A 27,790-nucleotide genomic window follows, 5' to 3' on the forward strand; every position below is an offset into this window, starting at 1 on the left:
TGGTTTTTCTCAAAGCTACTGTGTGCTCATCTCTTAGAATCCCTCTCCTATCAGAGAGAGTACAGCAGATAACACAAATTCTATAGGACTTTTTCTCAAACCTGTCAAATGAGAGTTCTGACTTGCATCACTTCTACTTTTTTATTACTGGAAAAGACACTGTTCTCAACGACTCATTTTTAGAATTAGGGAACCATGTTAAGCACACTTCCAAGTTAGGTCACTAAAATTACAAATTCTGATGCTACACTACACTTCTCTACCTGAGAAGAAGTTTTTAACCAGAAAAAGTAATTGATGAATCATGTTTGTTTGCTCCTCATAAATTATTTCCTTAGAAGATATTTCCAGTGCTGACAAAATAATGTTTAACAGCTATGCACATAATGACTTTTACGGAATCAGGAAAGATAAACTTGCTCCTCTTGCAAGGATCTGTGAAGAGAAAGGCTAAAGCATTACCTGCTAACTGATCTATCTGCAGCTCAACAAGCCTTGGGCAAGGATGCAATTAATTACAAGAAAGTCTGGGGAACAATTAAAAAAGAATGACTTATCAGACTTTGCAATAATGAATGTGCATCTAACCTTTCATCTCCCTCTTGACAATCTGTTTGGTCGACTTCCTTTTGCATATCTGGTAATGTTTGGAGAAAAAGAGGAGAAAAAAAAAAAGGAAACATCTTTCTTTTTTTAGTACCTATTACACACTAATATTAAAATGTAACACTGCAATAATATATGAGCTTGATTTCACATTTAAGAACTGACTACACCATGAGAGCTCTCCTGTAAGCTTGCTTTAGAGGCAAAGAGAACTAAATAAAGGCATTAACCTGGAAACAAAAAACACTAAAATCAAAGTTGATGTGACCACATGCCTTTACCATAGGACATAGTAAATCTTCAGTAATACTATACAGGACAAACTACAGCTTCTCATTAGACTGAATTTAACATGATTCACCAATTATTTTTCATCCAAAGTCCCATAACAAATACGCTATGATGCTTACTGGAAAACTTTCAGCTGCTTCTGGATATTCTACAGTTAAACTTCATTGAGGATTTTGGTGTGTTTTCACCATTTTTGTGTTCTTCAAACCACACAATTAACTTTACTATAGCATGAGGCACAATAATAAGTCTAAATCCCCAAAGTAACTCAACATTTCATGCTGATAACAACTGCTTTAATTTATTTTTAACCTGCCCATGCTTTCCACACCTCCAAAGAGCTGAATTAAGTTGGCATAATCCATTTCACACACTTCTTGCAAGGCCCAACTCAGACATGTGAGGTTTAGCTGCCTGCAGGGAGTGGCAGCAAAGCCCTGCATCACCTCCCAGTGAACATGGTAAAATCCTGGGTACACCTGGGCATCCCCACCAACCTCAGCCAGGCTCTGTCTCTGAGTAATGCCTCCACCTCTTCACACCAGGAATGTAACTGTTTGTTTCTCAGACTTAATCCCAGCTGAAAAGCAAGGAAGTCTTCACTGCTTTTTGGTTTGCCTCTGCTCCCCCACCTCTGCAGCTTTCCAATACCAGGCCCTGCTGAGCAGCCAGGCCATGTTACTCTCTGTGACTGATCAGCACAGCCATGCAGACAGGTCATTCTGGAACTAAAGACTCTAAGAAAGTGTTATGCCTGTAAAGCACAGAGGAATGTTTTATTTGTTCCTCATAAAACTAAAATGTCTGCCTCGTACAGTGGAGAACTGTTCTTCTAAGTGCTAAGCCCTCTTCCTTGGACAGGAAACTCATTTTGAAATTACAGTTTTCTAATGGTCCTTGAGGGAAGTTGAGGTACCCCACTTCCTCTTCAGGAAGAGACGCTTTGCACTGGTGTTGAGGACCACAAAAGAGGAGCTTGGGGAGAGGGAAAGAGGAGGAGGCCATGGAGGATGGAATTTCTCTTCTGGACTTCTCCTCAGCTCTCCAACAATAATCAAGTATTGCTTGTACATGCAGAGAGACACACAGCACCGAGAACTGCCAAACTCAGCTGTGTACACAAGTCTGGTCAGAGGGGGACTCTCCTATTTAAAAGAAGAGGATTAGGAGGTATTCAAGCCGAAGCCAACATAGGCAACAGTTTTTTGATTTAGAACTGACAAGAGACAAACCTAATCCAAATCCAACAGATCAGAGCACTTAGAAATGCTGGAAATGAAGGCTTTCTGGATGCAGACAGAATTCAGACTACTTGACTGGATTTTTCTTGCAGACAACACTACTTTCACATCTGTTTTATTCTGAAGATTTAAATGGTGTTTTGCCCATTTTTAAAACCAATTTTAAATTAGAGGAAGATCTAGATCTCTCTGTGAGGGAGCAGAATTCAAACTGTGGATTTACCTGGAAAAAGAGTAGGTGGGAAAAAGTATTTAAAATTGAGACTGGACTTGAATTCTTAGGTCAGCCTGTCTTCAGAAATGTTATTCTACCAGGTTCAAAGGTTTGAGTCATTGAAGAATCCCGTTTCATTAAAAGTAATCTTCCCACAGTAGGAAAAAACAGACATTTAAAAATCAACTCCAGCAACCGAGCAGGGTCAAGAGAGAAAGCTTTGCTTAGAATTGTTGAGGCAAAAGAAAGTGTTAAGAGCTTCCATGACATCAGGTTTCACTTATCTTGTATTTATCCAGCCAGAAGACCAAAACAAAAATGTTTTACAAAAATGAGGCCTCACAAAAAGGATGGAAGTTGCATAATGTCTATTCCATTCGTTTCATATATTTACTCAAGGCATTTCCCCCCTAGAGAATAATTACATCACCACCACTCAGGCAGCAGGCAACTACAAGACTCACTTTACAGAACTACAGAACATGAAGACCTCTATTTTGTATAAAATGAAGAAAAATCCCAAGTTTTTCAATATTATATGGTTTGGAAAGTATCACTTCAACTACTACATACTGAAATCAGCTTAATATGAAGAGAAACTCCATCTGCACAAATAACTTTTTCTGTGCTTTTGAATAATTAAAAAAAATATGCAAACCAACATCTAGTGCTTTAAGTACAGATATAAAACCAGAAAAAGGCGTGAGAGCTTGGTAATTAGGAAAAGAAAATTAATTAGGAATGCAATGTCGGCATGTGATACATTAATGTATGGTCAGCTGTTTAATAGCAAGAAAGGCATGGATGCATCAGAAATCTGACTGTACCATGAGCATATCAATTTGATTTAAAAGTCATAGTTATGATTATATATTTTTCTTCTTTTCAGTCATTATTAAAGTAGAAGCATTAAGTGGGAAACCCTAAATGTTAAGAAATTTTCCTTAAAATTTATCTCCAAAGCACTTTTCATTTAGATTGCTTGAAAAACTGCTTCCTAATAGTTAGAACTGGGATATGGGTAGTGAAAACTGATCTAAGCCAGTTCTCAGCACGTGGACCAAAACTGCTTTTCTACAGCTGAGGTTTTAAGAAGTTCAGTTAAATATTTTTAAAGGAGAAAAGCAAACCGGTTGTGTATCTTCGTATTTAACCTTGAGATAAGACCACAGGAAAAGCTGCTCTCAAGACACTTCCTACTTAAACACAACCAAAAAGTGTCAGAAGTCTCCACAGAAACCTCATCCTGAATGAAGTTTTCAGGATTCAGATTTCAGTTTTCCTCATCCTTTACTTTCAGAGACTCTGGTCATCTCTTAGACATCCTACTAAGTTTCCAATTTCACTACTTGCATTTCCCTGTTTCACAGGGGGCTGCTCTGTGCCCTGAGTACTCTTATTTCACAACACTTGCAAATTCTGGAACAGAACACAACACATGGTTAAAATGAAACTAATTACTATCAGGCCAGAAAAAAGCAGGCACAGTAGAAACTGCAGACCTGGATGTTACAAAAGCAAATGCATTCTCCTCCCATTCCTGGAGAGTGCTCTAGTTCATTTATCGCTAGTTTTCAAACAAAATATTACTGGTCATTACTGACTAAAACTCCTCTCAAGCCTAAATGACAAAGCCTTCAGCTTAACATGCATTCCAAGCTGTAATACCTTCTCAGTGTAAACAGTCAATTCAATTCGTCTTACTTCATCCCCAAATTGGTTTTTTCAGTCTTTTTTTTGGATTTACATCTCAAGCTAAATCACTGCTGTGACAGCGAATCTCTTTGTCCACCTTGTCTTCAGGGAGATGAAATCATATCTTTGAAAATTAAACTCTTAACAACTAACAGGTGATGTGTTGACACAAAGCCAATTTCTGAACACGCAAATTCCAACAGGAACAAGTCAGGGGTTTCTAAAAAAATTGTGAAGCTGCTCCTCAAAGAAAATTGAAAACAATATCCAGAAATCAAAGATAAATGAATGTTGATACAATTCCACTGAGAAAAATACGTATTTGCTACAAAGTCAACTACATGACAAGGAGTCTGCTTATTGTACTTCAAATTAATCATCTTTCCCATCAGCATTTTATTGACTTGAGATTCATTTGACATGATTCTGGAAGGTTTTAACCCAATCAACCAAGGCTATTAAGAGTTTCCTGCATTCTTCTCTCCGTGTATTCCACCCAATCCCCCAGGAACCTGCTGTTGCAAGAGTGAAGGTAGAATAATTTAACAACACTTTCCCTCTTACACATTCCAATAAAACAGTTCTCAGCCTTGGTTCAAAATCATGGAAATCTGATGCAGCGAAAATCAGCTCAAGAAACTTTACTGCTATGAACAAGCCTTGATGAAACCTTAAAGTTCAGCAGGGCAATCATTCTCAATCATTCTCTTAGGATGTGATAAAAACACCAATCCTTTCAGTCTTGAGTGTCTGAGCTTTATCAACACTAGGCTCCTTAAAGGAAAAGCTGTTAACTTTGCCAAGTTATTTTAAGTCTTGCATTTCTGTGGGGCAGATGACAGACTGCTGTTTACATAAAACACAAATTCATGCCACAAAAGCCACTTCAAATTAGAGCCTTCTGATCTGACTTACATGTCTCTTCAGCTTTTTTCTACACTTTAATACATTTTTTTAAGAGATCAAATGTTATTTAATGCACTTTTTTTTGTTTTTAGATTTTAATTTCTTGCTTACTATTGTTCTGTAAAAGATATGAGATCAATTTTCAGGAAAACCTGAATTTCAACTCAGACGTTATAATGGTCACACCCTGAGTGCAAATTTAAAGAGACAGCCTAGCTCTTCTCCACTAGAATCCTGATCTAAATCAAATCAGCCTTTATTCTTTTTCACTGGAGCTTCCTCCACCTGGCAGTACACTTTACTGTTCCTCATAACAGCTTACATATATTTTAGAATATGATTAAAGTAACTGCTGCCAGACATTACGTGATCAAGAGCAGCACGTGCCACTTGGGGACATGGTTTAGTGCTGGATTTGGCAGTGCCAGGTTCACAGTGGGACTTGATGATCTTGGAGGGCTTTTCCAATCTAAATGATTCCCTGTATGCTTTGGTCTGGCTGTTAAAGAATACAGGAGACCACTCACATCCTGAGACCTGGTCATGGCTTAGTCTTTAATGCCGCATTTCTAAACACTGAAGAAATCAAGAGTTCTTGCTGTAACTTCCCTGAAGCAAAGCTCATATCCAGTCTGACCTCAGGTCCTCAGCCAGTGCCCAAGGGCAGGTGGGATGGAGCATTAAAGGACCAAGCAAACCTAAAATGCTATTTTTCCAGAACATTCCCTCTGATTTCAGCCATGTGCAGCTGAGTGCCCCCACCCAAGTTACTGAATCCATTCAGAAAAGCTTAGCACCATTTTAGTAACCATAACATCTTGCACTAACCATACTACAGACATTTTTGCAATTTGGGAGAAAAATACCTCCTGTTTGGTTAAGAAATATTGTATTTCACTATATATCCCCTAAATTTATTTTTCCCCGGTGATGTTTATATTGAGGATGGAGCATTTAATCTGATGGCATTGAAGAATCCATATGGAATTTAATTTCTAAAGGTAATTCAAGGAAAAAATATACTTTGGAAAAATACTGAAGACCAAAGACGGAACATTATCTGAACTCAGGCATTCTAAATAATCCCCATGGAAAAAAGGTGGAAAAAAATCATACTTATAATACTTGATGCAAGAACTTCTAAAATTTGAGAATATCTGAGGAAAGAAACTGCTTGGTAAATACGCACTGTGGAGTCAGGATGTCTTCCCGCTTCTACCCAGTTGTGCTACAACTGTCATTCCAAGAATAAAGGGCCAAAGAAGAAAAGACTTAAGCTTTATAGATTTTTGTTTTATTCTCCTCAACGAGGAATTCCAGTTAAGATAAAGGTATGGGTAGGAAAAAACTGTATAGCGAAATCAGCCACATTTTTGCTCTACACTTCTCTTACACCCCATTCTTCCAAACAAAGGCTGATACCAGTATTAAATTGAGCAGCAATATATAGACTAAATACTCTGCTGCAACTTGGCCAAATAAACAGATGAAAATACTTACTAAATATGAAGTATTCAATGCTAGATTTAAGGATATTAAAATGTAACTGAAATATAGCAAAAAACCCCCAACATTTTAAGGGAGGATATATTCAATAATCATGCCACAGAAACGAAACCAGCCCCATGCAGCATTTTATACATTACTGCAATATGACACATATTTACCCCTCTTAACTACACTGACATAGCAGTATGCACTGTTAGAACTTTTATTACAAGAAAACACTCTTGTTGGCTCTTACAGTTTTTCATCAAACCTGACCTCTACAGCTTGGAAATAGATGAGAACTGTAATCAGGTCAGTAATTTTGTACTGAGTGAGCCTTTGTGACTCAGAAATCCATAGAAGTTTATGGGACTACACAGTAAGATAGATAATGCACATAAGTGTTTACAGGGCTGGAGCCAAAGAAAACTCTTCATTTACATATATTTGAAATACACTGATTTGTGCATTTGTAATTCAGAAAGTTCGCCATTCAGTTGATAACAGTGCAAAGTTTTATATCTAAAGACACACTTCTTACAAGTAGACCAATTTTAAATTGTGATGACACTTCAGAGAATGACACAAGTCTTATGTAAATGGAATGCTACAAAGGAGCTTTCCTATGCTGACATAGTCAAAAGGTCTCTGCTTGTGAAGTTATTGCCATAAACAACACTGCTGTATTGCAGGTGCAGTGTTAATCCATATTAAAAGCACATTACATACAAAGAGATATTTTCATGCTTGGTCATGGAAGGCACAGGTCCTACAAACCCCTAATTTACTTCAGGCATCTGAGGGACAGAGTTTGTGGTACCACCATAAAATGAAGCAGCTTTTCTAAAGCTGCCTGTTAAAACAGAAGAAATGTACCTTGCTAGTGAGTGCACATTTCAATGGTACCAAAAAGATATTGTCAATTACTTATCTTCTTAAATTCCATACTCTCCAAGGACAGTTATTTACGAGAGAGCCTCAGACTGCCTGGAACTTGAATCTGCTTTTAAACTAAAGTTTTTTTTACTGTGGACCCCTGAGCTCCCCTCTGCTACCAAGCAGTAGTTCAGTGGAACATCTGCTTTGACAAAGCAGGCAAATCATTGTTTTCCTCTATGACCCTGTGAAAATTTTGGTCAGTGAGCAGCAAGGGGTGAACAGCAGTTCAATTTGATCAGCTTGCACATGGCAAAGTAAGCCTCTGAAGTGAGCAGTTAAACCTACTGCTCTCAGGAAGGACTTTCTTTTGCAGCCCATCAGCAGCTGAATTTTCCCACATTGAAAATTCATCAAGGTAAAAACGCAATGAACTGAGCTCCAGCACATGAACCCCCATTATTTGATCCTGGTGACAACAGAAAGCCTGAAAACAAAAACTTGGGTAAACACAGGAATGCCTCAGATGCAATTCTAACCATGAGGTTCACGAAGTGCTTATGTTACATTTCAAGTAAATATATGATCAACAATACCCCTGAGCAAAAAAACCCCAAAACAATAGGTATTTAACATGTTCTCCTATCTTCATATGTGCATAACAAATATAAATCAGAGTCTCATTTCTTCTGTATTCTTATGCTTCTGCTGTTTTATAAAAGTCTCCTCTTCATTTGCTATGACATTTTGGCACTTGAAAATTATTCATAGTGTAGAACAGATGATGGGGGGAGCAGAAATCCCTTGCAGGCCTGGCTCTTCCTGCCTTTAAATATGCTCAAGAGAATTCTGGTTTTCAAGGGCAAAGGAGTACCTTTTTCCATTAGTAAGAAAGGCTGGACTACATACTGTAACTTGCACAAGCTCTACATCTGAACAGACTGCCCCTGACGAGACGTATGGCAGGACCAGTTTGACAAATACAAACCACTGAAGTTCATGTGGGTTGCTGCAATGCCCCAGATGAAGTCTGGGGCCATTCTCTTGACTGACCTAGAGTTCTTTTTTGACATAAACTGATACTGATGCACTACTTTGCAGAGCAATTAAGGAGAGAATTGCAGTTTTCTGAAGTCCATATTAGGGAAGACAAATAGGCAAGGAACTACTGGAAAATAAGTGCAGTAGGGAAAGAAGACAAAAGGAACAAGGAACATGCCAACTGAAAACTGTTGATAACGCTTAAAATTAATTTCTGCTTATGCTGCAGAACTGATCCACTATTCTGACTATTCCCTGCAAGGCAGGAAGCACTGCATGAACTGCTGCTGCAAAGAAGGAAAAAAAACAAGAACTGCGCATTTATAGTTCTTTGGCATCCACACTCTTCCTCCAGAGTAAAGAAAGGAAGTATATCCACCTGAATTTTGGTAATATTCAAAGGTACCTTCTGCACATTACCCACGAAAGACACACTATTTGCAGGGGATACAACATATTATTTCCACAGATAAACAACAGGAAACAATAAGCAACTAGGCTTAAGAAACCAAACTGGATACACTGCTTGTGCATCATCACTGTGCTGATGAGAGAATTATTTTTTAATGTTTCTTCTAGGTAGCAAGAACCTTTAGTGAATAAGTAAGAAAAGTAGGATACTCACTGTGCAACTTGTTTAAATGTGAAGTATATTGAAATCTAAGGACATGAGAAATCATAGAATGTGTACTCTTACTTTCTGATGAGGAGTTGTACATACATGACAAAAATAAGCTACTTTCAGAGTACAAAGAGGGTAAGTCATAAGTCCAGATGAATCCAGAACAGAACTTCTGGAACCATTTCAGAAGTTTTAATCTCAAATTGAACAAAAAATCCCAGATCTGAGCACATTATGGGCTAATTTCAGATTTACATTGAAGTTAAACCTCAGCAAATGCCAGCAAAATTTAGCACCTCACTTTCTAAAGGAACAGGAGTTGGCTCCATATTATGCACACTGCTGAACCAGTTTTTAAACCTCAGTAGGTTCATTTCTATTAGGTCATGTCTCTGTGATTTTCCCGCCTGTTTTTGTTTCTGAAGTTTCTTTTTCCTATGACTGCTTTTGATATTTTATACTTCTCCTTCCTGGATGCACAGGATTGCTTTTTGATTTAGCCAATTTATTAGCATGCCAGTTCACATGGTCTCCTTCCTATTATGTCACGTTCCTGCTTTTACTTTGAAATTGTTGAAATGCTTTGATTTGGTCTCAGACCATGTGCTAACATGAGGATCTTTAAAAACTCTCCTGGAGAGAAGTCAGGATTTCTCTGGTTTTGTGAAGTAATAACTGCCAAGAGGTAAAATAACACAAACCAAAAATCCCCTAGCATTCAATTTCAAGGGGCTGTTTTTGAATTACACTAAAAAAGACGAATGACCTCAAGTTCAGAAAACATACTGAGCACTAAAGGCTAAAAATTTATACTGTATGGAGTGTGAAGAACTCGGAGAAAGGAAAAAAGAAGTGCCCCACATTGGAACAGTAGGGGCCTCCAAGAAAGCTGGAGAGGGAAGAACTTGTAATGATGGGACTACAACGCGGAATCACTTCCAACTGAAACAGGATAGATTTGGATTAGATATTAGGAAGAAATTCTTCCCTGTGAGTGTGCTGGGGCACTGGCACAGTTGCTCAGAGAAGCTGTGGCTGTCCCATCTCTGGAAATGGCCAAGATGGTTCAAGGCCACCAGACTGAATGCGGTTTGGAGCAACCTGGTCTAGTGAGAGGCATCCCTGTCCATGGAAGGGGAATTAGAACAAGATGAACTTCAAGGTCCCTTCCAACCCAAATCATTCTACGATAAAAGCAGTACTAACTCCAGAAAGAAAGGATTATCTGTGCTTTTGAGATGCAAATGTACAGGAATGGAAGAAAACCCTGAGATACAGTTTACTAGGATTATCTACCTAGCCTTCAGAGAAAATAGAAAAACTACAGCAAAACTGCCTAAAAATAGTTAAAGGGATAATGAAGTACTTTTTCCTTTAGCTATCCTTTACTCCAGCCTTTTATTTTTCCTAAAGTGATGTATGTTACTTTTCCTTGCTTTTTTGTTGTTGTCAGTAATGTCTTCAGACAGATTCCCAAGATGTGCAGCAGTTAAAGAAACACTTTTATTTCCCCAGCCTATTCTAAACTGCCCAAGCTATCACTGCCTCAGCCAACCATTTAAATCAGTTAACTAGTAACATGTGCTGCTCATTAGCAGAGCCTTAAGCTCACCTTTATTGCTCTGTTTCTTTAAAAGGACAGCATTCAAAGCACCCTTCACCCTAAGAGGCCTTTTATTTGAGTTGTTACTGCTGTAAGCAGGAACCTAGCTAAAGGAAATGTTAATTTTTTAAGGTCATCTATGAAGTTTAAAAGTGTTCCTTTAAAGAAAAGGCCCAAATAAAGAAAACTGAATATCAGCAAGTGAAGGGGAAAAAATATCTGATGGTATGAATACCCTAGAGAAAACAAGCACTCTATTAATTATTTAGTAATATTACCAATCTCTGTCTTTAGGGGAAGAAAAAACTTGATAGAAAAACATGAAGAAATCTTCTGTCCTTCAATGTCAAGAGCCATTATAAAACGTATCTAAAACTGTGGTAAGGTCAGGTTGCTCCAGTTTTAAATACTCACAGAAAAGTCAATGCTTTATAACTCTGTGCTTGAGTAAAAGAAAAACCTGTACCATTTAGAGGCTTGGCACACCAATACAGCTTCAAGTCTCCCGTCCATTGAAACACTTGAACCTATGGCAAGAACACTGACACAAGCAGATGCACTGAAAAACAAAACACTGCTTTGAGAAATAAGATCCAGTTCAAGCTTTTCCTTTATCATGCTTATAGAATCTGGCTCCAAACACTCATCTATCTGGCACCTGGGCTTTTTTTGCTGGATCCCTACACCATGGATATGTGCTAAAGATGACAAGCTGTCCACATGAAGGTGACTGAACCTTCTTATCCATTTCGGTTTTTTATTTTAAGCAAACCATTACTGCAAAAAGTCGATATGCTGATGCTATTACAGTTGGGGTTTTCTGTCAAAAGACTGCATTTGTGATGTTGTTTGGGGAGGTAAACTTGCTTTGTTTATCAACTTTGTTTGATTAAAAAAACCAGCTATGTAGCAATCTTTACTTGCATGTCTGGTTGTTTATATCACTGGGCAAAACATTTTCTTCCTTTGAAGCTTCTTTCTAAATGGAGGAAAAATAATACTTTTGTCCTGCAAGAAGGTGAGGATGAGATAGTTATTTAAGGTATTCTCATTCTGATGTGATGAAGGGAGCAGAGCAAGAACTATGATTGTTAACAAATAAGCTACATAGATCCAGGGCACATGAGCAGCGTGCATTGTATACACAGACTAATTCAAATTGCAAACAGCATGTGCAGTCTGAAAAGAAATCTGTAAGTTGAACAAAAATGTTTAAACAAGGCTGTAAGCAGTCTCAGCCCCATGTAAACACAAAGAAGCTCTCTATTTAAAATCAATGTATATGCTTAACAGACAATTATAACCCATACAAAGTCATCAGGCACACAATCAAAGTAAGGAGAACTGCAACAATGTAGTCCACACACACTGATGGCAGTGGGAACCCTGACTGTCTATGTGGAAAGAGCATGTTTATGAGTGGTGAAAGCAAATTCTATGCTGGAATGAACAAAAGTCATCAAGGCTCTGAGGCAGGGGAGAGGGCACCTTGATTTTGGCTTAGATGTGTGATCAGCATAACACGCACTTCAGCTGCAACTTCTTAAGTCTGTTTGTTTTTTTTTTCTGTGCAAATTCAGTTTGTGTTAAACTTTTACTATTTCACATAATTCATCAAAACCTACCAGTTAGATATTCCAGTACAGCAGCCATGTACACAGGAGCACCAACACCAATTCTGTACTTTGGGTGGCCCTTCTTAATGTACCGGAGCATTCTTCCAACAGGGAATATGACCCCAGCCTTTGCAGAGCGGGAAGTCTTGGTTGACTTCTTCTTTCCACCCCTGCTGGACATCTTGTCTGTATCAGGTCTGAAACACACTCTATTTACAGGAAGAAAGGGGGGAAAAAAGGAACAAGAGGTAAAAGGTTATTCATAAGGACTCGTACTGTAAGATCACACACTGAATTCCAAAGCAAATCAGCATTTTGGGGTGGACAGTGCATTAGAGTGTCTAAAATATACCAACAAGTTGCCTTTTTAGCATATGCACAAGAACCTAAACTAATTTCCCACAGAATGTTTACTTCCCATTGTAATTTGGCATAATTTTATACGGAAAATACATAAAACAAGTTATTTCCTAAAAATCTACTTTCCAACAGATTAAACCCAGTACCACTAATGGAACAAGGAGTGGTAAGTACTGGATTTAAAATAGAACTGCTGCACTGAAGCAGAGGATTCTTTCTGTGAGGAGACTGACACAACACCCTGATCTCCATGAAAAACTTCTGATATTGAACAGGCATTTGAGCAGCTGTGGTAGGGCAGTTATGTCCATGCATAATTACATTCCAAACTAGGAGAAACTGTATCCACTAAAGCTTTCATAAAGTATATTCATCTCCTTTAAAAAACTCAATTTTCCAGATCTGTGAGAATTGACAGAACAAAAGCCTATGGACAGCAAAATACATCTCCTGTACGCTAAATGTTCTATTTTTGGAAAGATCTGAAATTACCTCCTCGAGATTTGAATCTACCAGAACTCAGCCATCTCCACACTTCAACATTCTCTCCAGGAATCTGGCCATCTTCTATCTGCCATCTTTCACTAACAGCACAGTGATCTGAACACCCAGCACGTATCTGACAACTGTATCTCAGTTTATTTCGCTGAGAGAACCTACTGCGGATACAGCTGTAAAACATATTCTGTCCTCTCTTTGATTTCTGCTCAGGCTGTAAATAGAAATTGATAAATCCAAAAAGGTAGAGGGTTCACAGGCTCTCATGGTGTCTTTGAAGGTTTAGGCAACTCACTGGGTTTTGAAATTACCTCAGAGGAAAGGATGCAGTGTTCATCTCCTCATTTCTCCCCGCTCTCATGTCTGAACTCCAGAGAAACCAGTGGAATGCATCAGTGATACACAAACACCTCTGTGCACCCCACTTCTTCCCTTGCTGCACAAATCTTACCTAACACACATGCAAATTCACTGATGTATTTATACACTCCACGATGAAACCCCCTTTAATCCTACTTTCCCATCACACTATTTCTCTACTTCCCTTATTTTTTGCTTGTTTATTCTGAATTCTCTTCTTGCCCTTATGAACCCAACTGTATTTCCCACATACCTGAATCCACAATGGAACGATCTCAGAATTAGGTAAAACAGGTTCATCAACCCCACTTCTAGGTTTTGCAATTTCTGTTCTGTGCTGACACATCCTGCAGTCCTTCAATTCTCAATGAGTCAATAAGATTCAGGCTACATTCATAATATATATATATATATATATATATATAATATGTATGTATTCATAATTCATAATATATACATACATAAGATTCAGGCCAAACAAAGACCAGTCAGGATAGCTAAAGGAACATGAGTATGAGAGGTTTCTTTTCCTTTCCACTTCCACATTCCATTCATAAGAATCTACACCTATACAGCACATTAAGTAAATTAAATGCAATGGGTTTCGGGTTTACTGTTTTTTAAAGATAAACAAAATAATCCCATCTTCATAGATCAGATGAAAGTCACACTACACTTAGGACACTCGTGTCCAGAAACAGATAGGAATCTTTGGGAAGGGGAAGCCATCAAAAGGGCTCCCTTCTTCTTTCATCTGCAGTGGACTCAGCTCTGTAACAACCATTATTCTGTGAAGAAGAGGACAAAAGCCAATTTTCTTGCCTTGAGAAATAACCCAAATGCAGCTCACCAACGATTTTAAAAATACCCATTTAATTGCATTTTCTCATCTCATTAGCTCTGTCTTTGTTAGCAGGAAGGCTGGGTGGGGCTTTGACTCCTCCATAGACCTTCTGCCAGGAATTATTTTCCCATTTCACAATCCATTTTCATCAACAGTACTAGAGATGTTTAACCTCAAATGTCGAAGGGTTCATTGAATCAAACACCATGAAAAGGGGCATAAGAAATGTATCCGTGCTGTCCCACAATATGGTTTGTAACTGAGAGGTCAATGATGAAAAACATATTTCTAGAGAAAGCCTGCAAGCCTTAAGCAGTAAACTTCTATTAATCATTTAGTGAGTTTATGGGATATCAGAACAGCTGGAAGAGAATATAGAAATCCTTACTTCATAAAGTGTTTTTTTTTCCTTTGGGAGAATGTCAGCTATCTGCTGTAACATTTGCACCAAACCATTAGTAAAGGAGGCAGTAACACAGAACAACACCAACCCATATATAAAATGGTGTCTTTTTTTTTCTTCCTTAAGCTTATTTTATCACCACTGCAAATTCTACAGGTAATCTCTCTCTTTATTTTATGCATTTGGTCACATTACTCAAATTAATATTTAGGATACTCTGGAATTATCTTGACAATTCACCTGATCCCTTGATATGGAACATTAAAGGCCTTTCTTTCTAGCTGTAAGTTTATTTCTGAGGAGAAACTGTCTGAATCCAAAAGGTGCTGGTACACAGGGCTGCATAATGAAAAAAAAAAAAAAACTTCTTACACTTTTAGTATTAAAGGTGAAATGTGCTACAGATGAGTTTCAGACCTTCCCATCTCAAGGAACCCATTCCTCCATGAATCACTGAATGTGAATCACGGGATGTTCAGATTGTTTAGATGTTGGGGGTGGGGAGAGGAAAACTTCAATTAGGTTTCAAGTCCCACTTTTACTATTACCAACAACGTAATTTGGAAGGTGAAAGTGAGAGCCAGGCGTGGAAACCTTTTTCAGAGCTTAGTTGTGTATTCAGGATCATTACTTTGTAGAACCTGTTTGTCCTGCCTTTGAGCTGCAGGGTGGCCCAACCAACTGTCAAATGTCTCTTCCCTATTTTTAGTTCTCCACTGAAAAAGAGAAGGGATTTCACTTGCAAAAGCCACAAGAAAATGTACTGAGGTGAAATGTACCGAGCATGGCAACAGATCAAAAACCAAAGAAGGATGTGTGCCTTACATGTTCTGAAATGGTTTATCTTTGTAACACCAGAAACTCTGGAATGCTGCCAACACTAATGAACTAGAGCTGTTTGCTGAGTCACTGGGAGCCCGCAGATTAGAGAGGCAACCAAGGAAACCTTATCACACAAATCATAGTTCAGACAAGATTTGAACAATATAACGAAAGTAAGTAAATATATTTTTTAAATAAATCACAGTCAATGGACCAGTATTTTCCTTTCTTCTGTCCTGCCTTCGCAATGGAATTTTTGAGAACTTTACCAAATACACTGCAAAGTCTCCACAGATTTGACAATAAAATGATTTATTTTTTAATGTGAGAGTTCAAAATCTTATCACTGTGATAATCAGGGGATATCACTGAGGAGTCAAGTACCTAAATTCACCTTTGACTTCAAGTCAAATTAAACACTATATTCCTCAGTGACTCTGGTGTGCTTGGACACAGATTGCCCTAGATACAGAATTTAGCACTTGATTCACACCCTTTTGAAACTCCTTAAAGACTGTGGCAAGATTCACACTACTTTCTAAGATCTCCAAATGCATAAACGAGATTTGATGGTGTATTAATTGGGTCACAGCAAAGATTCAAGCTACAAGGCTCCTCTGCTGTCATGTCTTTGCAAGCCAGAAATACATTTCCCAAGAAACAATCTTAAGGTTGATGTGATGAAATCAGAATAATTAACATTTTTCTCTTTGAAATTGGCTGGAGTAACTCTGGTTGGCCATATTTTTCCTGTGTGAAGACAGATACTCTGCTGAACCACACACTTTCAAATACCATCTTCCTCAAATGCATATAGACATCTGTTTTTCTGTAAGGTTTAACATCACATAACTCTTAAAGTACACCCTGAACATCCTGGCAAAGTGATATCCAAATTTCAAACACCAGAACTTCATTAGTTCAGTTGATTTGACACTTTGATCAAACAGCAGTAATAATCCCAGTCTGTTATTAACAGTTTTCAGGTTCTACTTCTTAATGACTAAACACATTACTATGAATCTTACAGCTGTCAGACAGACCATTCTGATTGTGGGCTTACACTGGTGTATTAACTGCATTCAGCAAAGAGATGATTCAATTTAGATCTACATCATCATATCAGTAAGTAGTGGAATCCAGGAAATCATTACTACAATAGGAAAAATGCTAAGACATAGTAATTATTTTTCTTTTCTTTCAGTACAAAGACTAAGCTGGAAAGTTCATTTTTGTATTATAAGAGATGAACTGCGATATTATTTTCTTTCCACTGTTTCAAAAGATTAACAATATTAGTGCTGTGATTCTATCTTAAATCTATTTATGTCCCATAATAATAGCCACTTGCTGAACTCTTCCTGAAAAAATACATTGGACTTTGCTGTGACAATGAACTTGCTCTCTTCTTAGCTATGTTCTGGCATATGTATAAAATGGTACAGAATACAATAATACTTGCCTGGCACAACAGCATCTCTGCCTAGGACTGTGGTTTCTAGGTACAACAGTACTAAAAAGAGACAGTCACTCAGTTATCATTTGATCTGAAGTGATTTCAAACTTTAGCTAAAGTTCCTTATCAAAGCAGTAAACTCTCTGAGGTCTGAAACAGACAGAAGAGTGAAACCAGTTGTAAAACAGTTGTTCCAAAACTCCATTAACTTCTCATCTAAGAAGATCGCACCATACATTTGTTTTCATTTGGAAAACCAAGAGGACACTCCCCATCTAGGAATGCACAATAGCTGTACTTTCTGTGGAAGATTAAGGCAATTAAAATTCCTATAGCAGTAACAAAAAGAATGGGAAAAAGAGGAATAACGTTTTCACAAAACCTGTGTGCTAAACAAAACACTGTTGCACAATTGTATTCAACTGGCAAAAGTCCCTCCCTCCCACAGTGGGTCTGAAACACCAAAACAAACACACCTTAATGTGCAAACCTTCACTCAGGACAGTGCTGGGAGTGTGACAAGAGTTTCTTCTGGGCATCCTGCCACCAACAGCCAGGAAAACGTAAATATAATTGTCGTCACTGACCACTGCTGGGAGAACTGGCCTGAAATAACCATTTATACACTATAGGTTTTTGTATGCTAGATAGCATACAAATTTATAGAGGGCCTTAAGTCACTAGGTCGTTTGTGAATTCAATGCAGAAAAACTGTTTTAAGTAACATTTTGAAAACAACTTTGTTCCTTGATGTTTTTGTAAGAAAATAAAAACATAATAAAGAATTAATGTGGATGCTTCCAAGGCAAAATTCAGATGCAAAACAAAACTTAAAACAGATATTATACTGCTGAGAGAAGGGATTGCAAAAGCTTGACCCATCAAGGAGGTCATGAATGGTGTGATTCTTGCATCACTCCTGGAACAAGGACCAGGAGCTGAATCCTGACCATCCTGTCTTTAGAATGGGTCTGGGTAAGGAACTATAGCTTCTTCATGTGCTCACAGCATCTTTCCCTGCGAAGCAAGCAAGCCAGCCCTGCGGTCTTCCTACAAGCACTGCATTCTTCTTTTCCAATTTTACTTTTTGAGATGACAAAACCTAATGCTCAGCACTACCCACAGGGCCAACATTTCCCCTCCCCAACATTTCCACTGAGGATCTATCCAGAGGCTCTTTTCTTCTCTTGTGGAATCAGCTCCAGATCCCTGCTCCTTTATCCCTACTTTATAACCTTGCTGGGGTAGGGCTACCTTTTCTGTGGAACAGACAGCAGGCCTTGATCCTAGCTGACAGAGTTGCATAAAAATATTTCTGCACTTCTCTGAGAGCAACGGTTCATGATTCTTCCAGAGTGTGATTATATCACCTACCTTATCAAGAGAGTATCTTTTATCAAAGTTCATTGCTTTGTATTTGTGGAACTAGGCAACTCCTAAGAACAAATTTAAACATACTGGTTTCTTTTAAGAACTAGCTTGCAGTGGTTGACTTTTCTTTTTGCTCATGCTGACCTACAAAATAAGCAGTGCTTAAGTGCTTCACCGACTTTACTGTCATTAAGCCAAATTCTAGTCTTGCCATTAGTTTTTAGATCAGTTATGACTTAATCTACACTGTCAACATTTGACTTTACTGGCAATCAGAACGGTATACAGCACACACAGCAAAGCAAAGTTACTCTTTAGAAACCCAGGAGGCCTAGATTACAGTGTGAAAGGTAACGAAACAAAATACAGCAAAATAACCTGCAACCATTACAAAGTAAACAATGTAATTCCTTTCTTTTGAAACACTTAAAAAAAAGAAAAAAAGCCCCAAAGTTCCAAACACATTGAGTAGTTTTCTAGGGACTCCTTGATGCAAAATCTTTCATACCCAACTGCATTAAAACACAATTTTCAAAGCAACTGTAATTGTCTTGTTCCAACATAAGTTTTTCAAATCTACACTGTCCCTGAGAGCCCAGGTACTGTTTTTATTAATTGCACTCTTGCTCCTTTGCTCGTTTATTTCTTTTACTCTTCAAAATGAGAGAGGCAGTGGATCTGTCAAGTTGTCTATAGACCTGTTGCTAAGTGACAGCCACACACGTTCCAGGGGAAAAAATTGTTGTTCACTTGCATGGTCAAGAGATAAATAACAAGTCTCATCCAAGTATATTTCAACAAGTCTCATCCAAGTATATCTCCTTCCATCCCTACAAATGAAGCAACTTCAGCTCTACACCACTCTGCTTGCATAATTCCAACTGCTGGCTTCAGACACGATTTCATGGGCCTTCTACAACTTACTTTTAAAGATTACAGAAGAAACAAAGGGATTACAAGGAGATGCAAGTCACAAACAGTCTGTTGCCCTTACTGTCTCCTACACACGCAAACGCGTCAGCCTCGAGTCTCGGTCCCAGCGCTCCCGTGCCGGAGCCGGTGCGGAGCCTCAGGAACCTGCATTCACCTGCGCCCTGCAGTACTCGCAGTCCCCTTGGAGGAACACCCACACCCAGACAGTCCGTATCGGCTGCTCAAATCCTGCAGGCAGACATATTGCAGCCTCTACAAGAAGTGAGAGTCCTAAAAGAATAAGGAGCCCTCTTTCCAGACAAATATTTATTTTTATTAGTCTCGGAAGCCTCTGCTTAGGGTTTAAAATACATCATCTGGCTTTTTAAAAATTAAGTCGTTCACAAGAGGCAGGTAACTTTTACACCACGGGTTCTTTAAGCCGAAGTGAAACACACGGAAAACGCGTCCTGCCGTTTTCTGCCTTGCGCTTTTCGCAGCCTCCCTCGATCACCCTCCCCTGCTCGGCGACCCGCGGTGGGGACGAGGACGGAGCCAGTCCGTGCGTGGAACAGCAGGGACGCGGGGGACCGCGGCTCCACACCCCCGGCCGCTCCTGCACCCCCGCCGGGCTCCTTCCAGCCCCGCACCGTCATTCCATAGCGGATTCCATGGAAATACAGCCCCACTGCCACCATGTCGCGGGGCGCGGGTGGATCTCCCGGCTTCACCCGAGGCACAGCAAGAATCAGCTGAACCAACTCCCGGTTTCCCTCAGGGGAGGGGACCGCCACCCTTCCGTCCCACGGCGCGCCTCGGGGCCCCCCCACCGCCGCCGGGTGTCACCGCGCCGCGACAGAGTCCCCCGCGCCCTCTCCTTCCCGCACGGCAAGCGGGCCACGGCGGCGACTTACGGCGCGGGCAAGATGTCTCCGGTCGGCCGGCGGCGGCCCCGCTCCAGTCCCCGCTGCCGTTCCCGCTGCTCCGCTCTGCCCGCGGGGCTACCGGGATCCGCTGGACGGGCTGGCGGAGCTCCCACAATGCCCCGCGCGGCCGCGCGTCACATCCACCGCCCGCCTCCGGCGGCGGGGCCCCTCACCGCGGCGGGCCCCCTCACCATCCTACTCCCTCAGTCGCGGTCCCCCGCGATCTACGCGCAATCCTTCGCGGTCCACTCACGGCCCCTCTGACGATCCCTCACGGCTAGGCCGCCGGTGCTGCGATCCCGGAGGTTCCCAGAGGCTCTCCTGCCTCTCGTCCCGCCCGCACGGGCCCCAGGCGGCAGCTGGCCCGTGCCGGCTGTTGAAAAGCCCGGTCCCTGCGTGGGGCTGGGCTTTGGCACCGCGGCCTCCGCAGCTGCCGCCGCTCCAGCCATTGTGTACAAACGTGCTCGCTTCCAAATTGTCAGGACTGGGAGCTCAGAGTGAGGGGCTCGCGCTGTGTCCTGCCGAGGAATGAAGTTCATGGAGGGAAGAGAATGAGCAGTTGGATTGTTGCGGGAGGAGCGTGCACTTTCTTCCTCGTGCTATACAAAAATGGCTCAGTGCCATTTTACCAAAGCCTCGGATGGAGCGTTTGTACATGGGTTCCACGCACGGCCTTGAGCTCACCATGTCGGGTTGCTAGTGCTGGGTTGCCGCTGCGCCGTGCCCCCATGCCCTGTGCCAGACTAAAGAGTTCAGTCTCTGTCACCTCTCCTCTCCTGCCTCCCCTAGTTGCCTTGCCCACCAGCTGCCAGTGTAAAAGAGGAGCTGCCACAGTGGATCTTGGCTGCAGGACAGACAAGTCACAACAAACAGGTCACAACAGACTGCTGCTGTGTTTACAGTGGTAGGACTAGAAGCAGTTGGAGTTCTGAATGTCCTGAAAGATTCCTAGCTTGCTCATGCTGCCAGACTTGTGCCACTGCCATTTGAATGAAGCATCCTATTTCTTCAACACTCAAAGCAGAATGTCAGCCCATAGCCTGCTCCCCAGTGTCACTTGCTGTTCTTTCATGGGTAGAACTGTACCAGGCAGCAAGTGGTGTAATACCAATACTACTAGATGACAAGGAGTTTCTCTCCTGCTTTTCTCATCAACCACTCTGAGCTCCAGCTCTCCTTATTTTGCAGAGTATCAGCATATCATCGTGGGGCCTTTGTCATACAAAATAGAAAGCAGAAAGGAAGAAGGGGTTTTAAAAGCAAAAGAAGTAACAGGAGTGGAGATGACCTGTGTAAAATGTGTGGCTGGTCTGAGAAATATCCCTTTAAAAAGTTTCAGTTGTGGTGCTCTCATCCTTCTAAATGGCCAGACCTGGTCTTGTTTTTAACATAGCTAAACTCAGTGTCTCCTGAGACATCTCTCATTACTTCTCAGTGCCCTACACAGTCAAATGCAGCCTAGTCCTGACTGCACTCCCTAAGTGCTAATTGTACCCTGCATGTCATGCACTGGGGGATTTTTGCCCAACAAAGGCTCCCTGCTGGGCAAGTGCCCTATAGTCCCTGATTGCCCTTAGCCCGAGAATATGGATACAGTCCTTACTGGGCCATCTGCCATGGCTCTTCCTACTGAACTGAGGACACACTCTGCTTTCCCTGTGTTCCCATTCACACACATCATCTCCTTCCCACCTCTACCTCTTCCTCCTCTTCCTCCTCTGCATTGCCCCACTCCCTTTTTCCTTTCTGGTAGTGCTTCCCACACAGTAACCTTTTCTGTATGCTGTGCAGAGTACCCAGCAGAACTGATCCTCCAGTGCTTGGCTCTTCACATTCTGTTTTCCAGTCACCCACACAAGCTTTATTTAAATTAAAAAAAAAAAAAATCAAATCCCCTCCCCCCCCCCCAAAAAAAAGAAAGCAGCAACAACAACAACAACAAAGACCCAAGGAAAACAAAAAAACCCCTCAAACCAGAAAACAATCCTTTCCCCAAATATCTGTTGATATGAGCTGCAAAGGCCCATGCAAAATTAATTGCCTAATGGGATTGATGGAAGGCAGCAAGGGGTAGGGAGTTGTGGGTTGTAACTAGATGATTTTAAGGTCCCTTACAACCCAAAGGTCACTTTCTATACTCCTGTAGTATAATTGTTCATTTTGTCTGGTTTGAAGGGGAGTCTGTGGATTTTATGCTTTTGAAGAAAGCCTTCAAAACTTTCAATTTTAACTTTCAATGCTGCCTCAATTGGTGAGAATTTCTGGAGTGCAAGCTGCCTGAGTTTGTAGAGGGCCTGAACAATTTGTCCATGGAATAGGATGCTAGCATGAAGGCTGCTGTTTATAATGTGTAATGTTAGCATTGACTAGCTCACCTCACACCAAAGCACAGATTTATCATACTGAACATCTGCTGGGTCTACCAAGAGTGCCCATTTTGAAAGCACACAATGTGTCATGACTGTCCAGAAGTTTCTACAAAAGCCTGTGAAACTACACTACAGGTACTACCTCACTAAAACAAACCTTGGATTAGATTTTGTTCTCTTTGCCAGTTGTGATGTATTTATATATCTATAGAATGATAAAAAGCACCATTGCAGGGTTCCTAATATAAAGTTTCTAATACAAAGTTAATATTCTTACATCTATTTACATCTATTTAATTTGACACTGATTCTTTACCCAATTCTAACAGCCTCAAGGAACTCTGTGCAGAAGAAAGTTCAAAGTGATTGAGAATACAAACAGTTAACTTGTTTATGCAGCAGAGGTGGTGGAGAAGGAAATATCACCTGGGAGGGGGCAGAGCAGTGTGAGAAGGGTTGTGGCTGGGGGTAATCCTCTTAAACCTAGGTAAGCGTTTTCACTTTGGGGTAGCTGTCCTAATTCTAAATGTGTCACCTCTTTTGTCACTGGTATTTTGTCATTTTGTTTGTTGTTGTGTGTTTACTGGCTACTGAGAATGTATGTCCTAGGTTGCTGCAGGTTGCTGAAATATTCCTTCAGGATGTTGTGTGCCTAACCTGCAGATCCCTGCTGTTTTCCTTCAACCTTCACATGGTCAAAAGAAAGTTCAGATGCCTCAGACATGACTCGCTTCTCAGAAGGGGTTATCTGAACCTCCTTCAGCTGCTCAGCCTTCTCTCTCTTTGCAGACCATGTGACTAATCCGTGCTTCTTGGCTTCAGGTTACAGTGACAGTTGAGTATACCTGTACTGTGTATCATGCTAGTGACATTCTTACCTTCACCGTCAGCGGGGCACAGTGACCGCATACCAAATCCACTCAGTGCTCGTCATGCTTCTAATGTGCATGAAAAGCCACAGACCTACTGCCTGTCCTAGGGGAGTATTAGCTATGACCTTCAGAGAGCTGGCCCTGGTTTTCCAGCAGATTGCTGTAATCCAGCGGTGTCATTACCATCGGAGGAATGGAATGATGAACCATGGGATTTGAATGTGTGTGGGCTAGGCCGTTGCTTTCACTTCCATGTTCCAGCCACTCTGAAAGTACTCAGCTTCCTTGTTATTCAAAATTAGCCTGTCAAGATCAGGAAGTTCTGCAACTAAGGTTGCCCACAAACTGGTTTGATACCTGTTTGGTTCAGGGTCAGAGCCATTAATCTTGATCTCTTTTTATCTCCTATCTAGACCATGAGAGATTTTCAGTTTGGTTTCAAACCTGACAGCTGACTGTTGAACTGAGCTGCTGTTTTACACTCAGACTTTCTTCATCTGCCACAAGTGAACAGGATTAATTCCATTTTCAAACCGTCAGTCTTTGCTTTGACATCCAAGTCATGACAATTGGGATATCCTCCCTCTTCAGAACATTTCCTCCTGCCTCGACATTGTCAAGGCACTGGTGACTCTACTGATTGCCAGGCATGTTGTTCTGTAGCAGATGTGCTGACTAGTGCTGATATGGTGAGATTAATACTTCCAGGGCACAAAACGTGAATGTCTGGGATTTCTTTCCCAGACTGGTAGACAAAGGTAAGTTAGTACCAATAATTTACTTTGTTCCAAATATTTATAGGCAGGTGATCTCTTATTGTTTTCCCTAGGATGATATTTGTACAACTTTTTCAAACATGTATGCCATGTATCGTTGCTTTATTCTAGAAAAATGCCAGTTATGGAATTTTTAATCAATGTTTATACGCACTGTCAGAAAATGTTTAATTGCTTTCAAAATACTTTAAATAAAATGTCACTTTTAAAAAAAAGAAGGCAAACATCTTAAATTTTTAAGACATAAATGAGAGACACTATGATAACTGTACCTTTTAAACCCAGATTGGGAAATCATTCTTACAGTTAATGGGACAGAAGAAAAAGCCAAAGTGTGTAAAATAATTATTAATCTGTAGATTAACCATGATATTAACCTGCAATATAATGCATTTCAAAACCTGTTTCTTCTAAATAGAATCTAAGTGGTTTTTAATTTATAAAACCAATAGACAAAAGCAGTATGACATGGGCATCAGCAAACATAAATTCCTCTTCCCCAGCAATATGGAAGAAGTGTGCTTTGAAACAAGCCTGATCCACCCTGGAGCACCCAGGGAACAGGCGCACCTGTTCCTCCCGTGGTCACAGCTGCTCCCAACATAACCTGACTCCCACGCTGTCCTTTGAGCACATCAGTTCATTCCTTTCTGGTATTGGAAACAGCCTCTTGCATTGCTGCATTTTTAATGTCAAGTGGCAGAGGAAAGTTCTGCATTATTGTGCAAAGAAAATACTGAAACCGGGAGTTACGATTTCTATTATTAAGTCATAGAATTCAAAATTACTTCACATGATGATCAACTCAATGGTTCCTGGTAGGTGGTATAAAGCTTGGCAGATAGTAATGCAGTAATAACTCACATTTCTTATATTTAGTTATTGGGTCCTGTTGTTCCACTACATTAATTTTCCATGTAAGCTATACTTGCCAGAGGGATTTTATATAGTTGCAGATGGTAGGAGACATACTTGGTAATTGCAGAAATGCAGAGGGAGATGTCCAGGAGATGATCTTCTATTAAGATGTGGCCGTTGCTATGGAGTACTTTCCTAGCTGCTGTTCTGCATGGGATTGCTATGATGCATCTTTTCACATAAGAGGTTATTTTTAAAGCAGACCCATTTCTTTGCCTGCAAAAGCAAAATCAGATCACCTCTCTGAGGAATATTAATTAAAAAAGCTCCTGTGCTGGACAGCAGACATTATATAGAATATGGTTCATGAAGTAGGCGAGAGAATTAGAGTCCACCATAATACCAGGCAGCAATGAAATCAGGAACTTTCACATCCATCTCATGAGACAAACCCTAGTCCTTAAATTAAACAACACTTCTCTTGCAGATATGAAGATCATTGGCTATCACAGCAAACCATAGGTTACCAGAGGGTGATGTTCTCAGTTTAACCTGAGCTTCATAAATCCATTATATCAGACACAGCCCATCATTCCTTCTGTTTATTTTGAAGTATGTTCTCTGTGTGGAGGTACAGAATGAGGAAGTGATGGTGCCAGCCATTTGATGGACACAGAAGTATGTTCATGTCAAAAGTGCCAAGTGATGTGGTCAGCCTGGCTCTTGCTGAAGAATTCAAAGAGTGCTGGGAATGCAGTAGCTGCTTGATTGCTTTGTAAGAACAGTTTCCATCTCCGTCCCTCTTTAGGAATCATAGAATCACAGAATGCTTTGGGTTGGAAGGAACCTGAAAGCTCATTCCAACCCTTTGCCATGGGTAGGGACACCTGCCACTAGGACCAGGTTGCTCAAAATCCCATCCAACCTGAATGAACACTTCCAGAGATGGGGCAATACTAGCATCTCTGGGCAACCTGTGCCTTGGCCTCATCACCCTAACAAGGAAAATTTTCATCCTAACATCCAATCTAAGTCTCAAATTTTTTCGTTTAAAATCATTTTCCCTTGTCCTATCACTAAGGATAGAACATCTGCCCTTTCAATAATTTTCTATCCATTTTTATAAGCTACCTTTAAGTACTGAGAGTCAACAATGTAGTCTCCCTGGAGCTTTCTCTTCTCCAGGTTAAACACCCCCAGCTCTCTCAGCCTTTCTCTGTAGCAGAGATACTCCAGCCCTCTTAGCATCCTCATGGGCACCTTTGGGCAGGTTAAGAAAATAGTCAGGAATAGTAAATTCAGTAATGCTGACTCAAAAAGGCTGTATGGTAGGGCAGTGGAAAAATTTAATTCAGTAATAGACATGACTGACAAGTTCTGGTGAATGCTTTGCTCTCCTTAAAAATCTAAATATTGGGAATTGTCTGTGCCATGACTGGAGCATGTGAAGCTTTTCCCATGACATGGACAAAAAAACTTTAAAGTAAGGAAGAAACAAAGCAACATCTCCCTCTATGGGAATGACCTGTTCTGCAGCCCCAGGCTCTGGGCAGCTGAAATCTCCTGCAGTGCTGCCTTACCTGTCTGGCCAAGCCTCCACTGCTCCTGCTAGTTCCAGACAGGCTGGGTGGGCTGATGGGGTGCAGATGATGAGGGTATCAACCGTAACCAATCATTTCTAACTAAAGTCTTGGTTTCTTGATATCTACTCAGAGCCTGTGCTTTAAAAGGGTTTATACATGTTAATGAGAAACCCTATGATTATTACTGGGTTTTGCTTTTTTTTTTTCTTTTTTCTTTTTTTCTTTTTTTTTTTCCTCCCCCAAACAGCCTTTGCATTGCTGTTGTCCTCACATGTGCTACTTTTGAAAGGGTAAGCAGCATCAAGCTAACAGAGTATTACCCACTGAACAGGTCCATCCTTCTGTCATGTTTAGATTCTGTCACTAGGCACAATAAGAATCAGCAGGTGCCTGTAACATATATATATTCCTCTGTGTGTGTTTGTGTTTGTTTACATAAAGTTCTGCAGTTCATGTCAGGATATGTTATTCTTTTCTACTTGCTTCTTGCTAATTCATCTGATGACATTTTGTCCATAAAAAAATGGCTTATGGAAAGCACTGGGGTGAATATAAGTGAGAAATGGTCCAGGGTATTTGTTTAGGAGTGCTTAGAGGGTCATTCTGAAGCTTGTAGATTTACCAGGCAAGCAGAATTAGTCTCAAGTGTCAGTTGACCTGCCCCATAAATTGAGCTACAGAAAATAAAGCATCCTCTGGGTGATAATTGTGGTGAACACTTTCCAAACAGTTAATGCAATATAAGTACAGTCACATAAACTCTTTATTGGATAATAAATTCATACAAAATATGAATACAAAACAAAATTAGTATCTTTTTATGCACTGTTTTGAAAAAAGAATAGTCAATGTTTGATGACTTCCTGATTATACTGATTGTTGTCAATAACCCTCATATCTTGGAAATATGCTTCTTAAATTAATTTTTTATCTCCTTATATGTCGTGCACTGAATTATCAGACATTTCTGTCTCATTAGTACCATAACATTTTTCTAAAGTCTGGCTAGTTTTAAGAAAAATAAAAGATCCATGGCTTTATGCTAAATTACCATTATCACACATGGAAAAATTTGCTAATGCCCAACATTTTTCCCAAATGCACCTCATATTCTTGAACTGCTCTATAGATTGTTTTTTCCACTGAAGTTGATTTTTAGGTACTAAAATGAAAAAGGAAAA

At 40.3% G+C, this 27,790-nt stretch overlaps 1 protein-coding gene across 5 annotated transcripts in view; it reads right to left on the reverse strand.

Annotated features, from left to right (window-relative positions):
* Window positions 1-20,198, reverse strand: part of LOC134049552 (core histone macro-H2A.1) — a 42,634-nt gene extending 22,436 nt beyond the window's left edge. For all 5 annotated transcript variants that reach the window (XR_009933616.1, XM_062502077.1, XM_062502076.1 and 2 more), the window contains exons 1-2: window positions 20,140-20,198; window positions 12,209-12,408 (exon numbers count right to left, since the gene is read on the reverse strand). Coding sequence is in view for 4 of the 5 variants with exons in the window: in XM_062502077.1 (XP_062358061.1) it covers window positions 12,209-12,380 (172 nt within the window). In the remaining variant the exon portion in view is untranslated. The remainder of the gene's footprint in view (window positions 1-12,208; window positions 12,409-20,139) is intronic.
* Window positions 20,199-27,790: the final 7,592 nt, after the last annotated feature.

Source organism: Cinclus cinclus, chromosome 14, assembly GCF_963662255.1.
Source record: "Cinclus cinclus chromosome 14, bCinCin1.1, whole genome shotgun sequence".
NCBI lineage: Eukaryota > Metazoa > Chordata > Aves > Passeriformes > Cinclidae > Cinclus > Cinclus cinclus.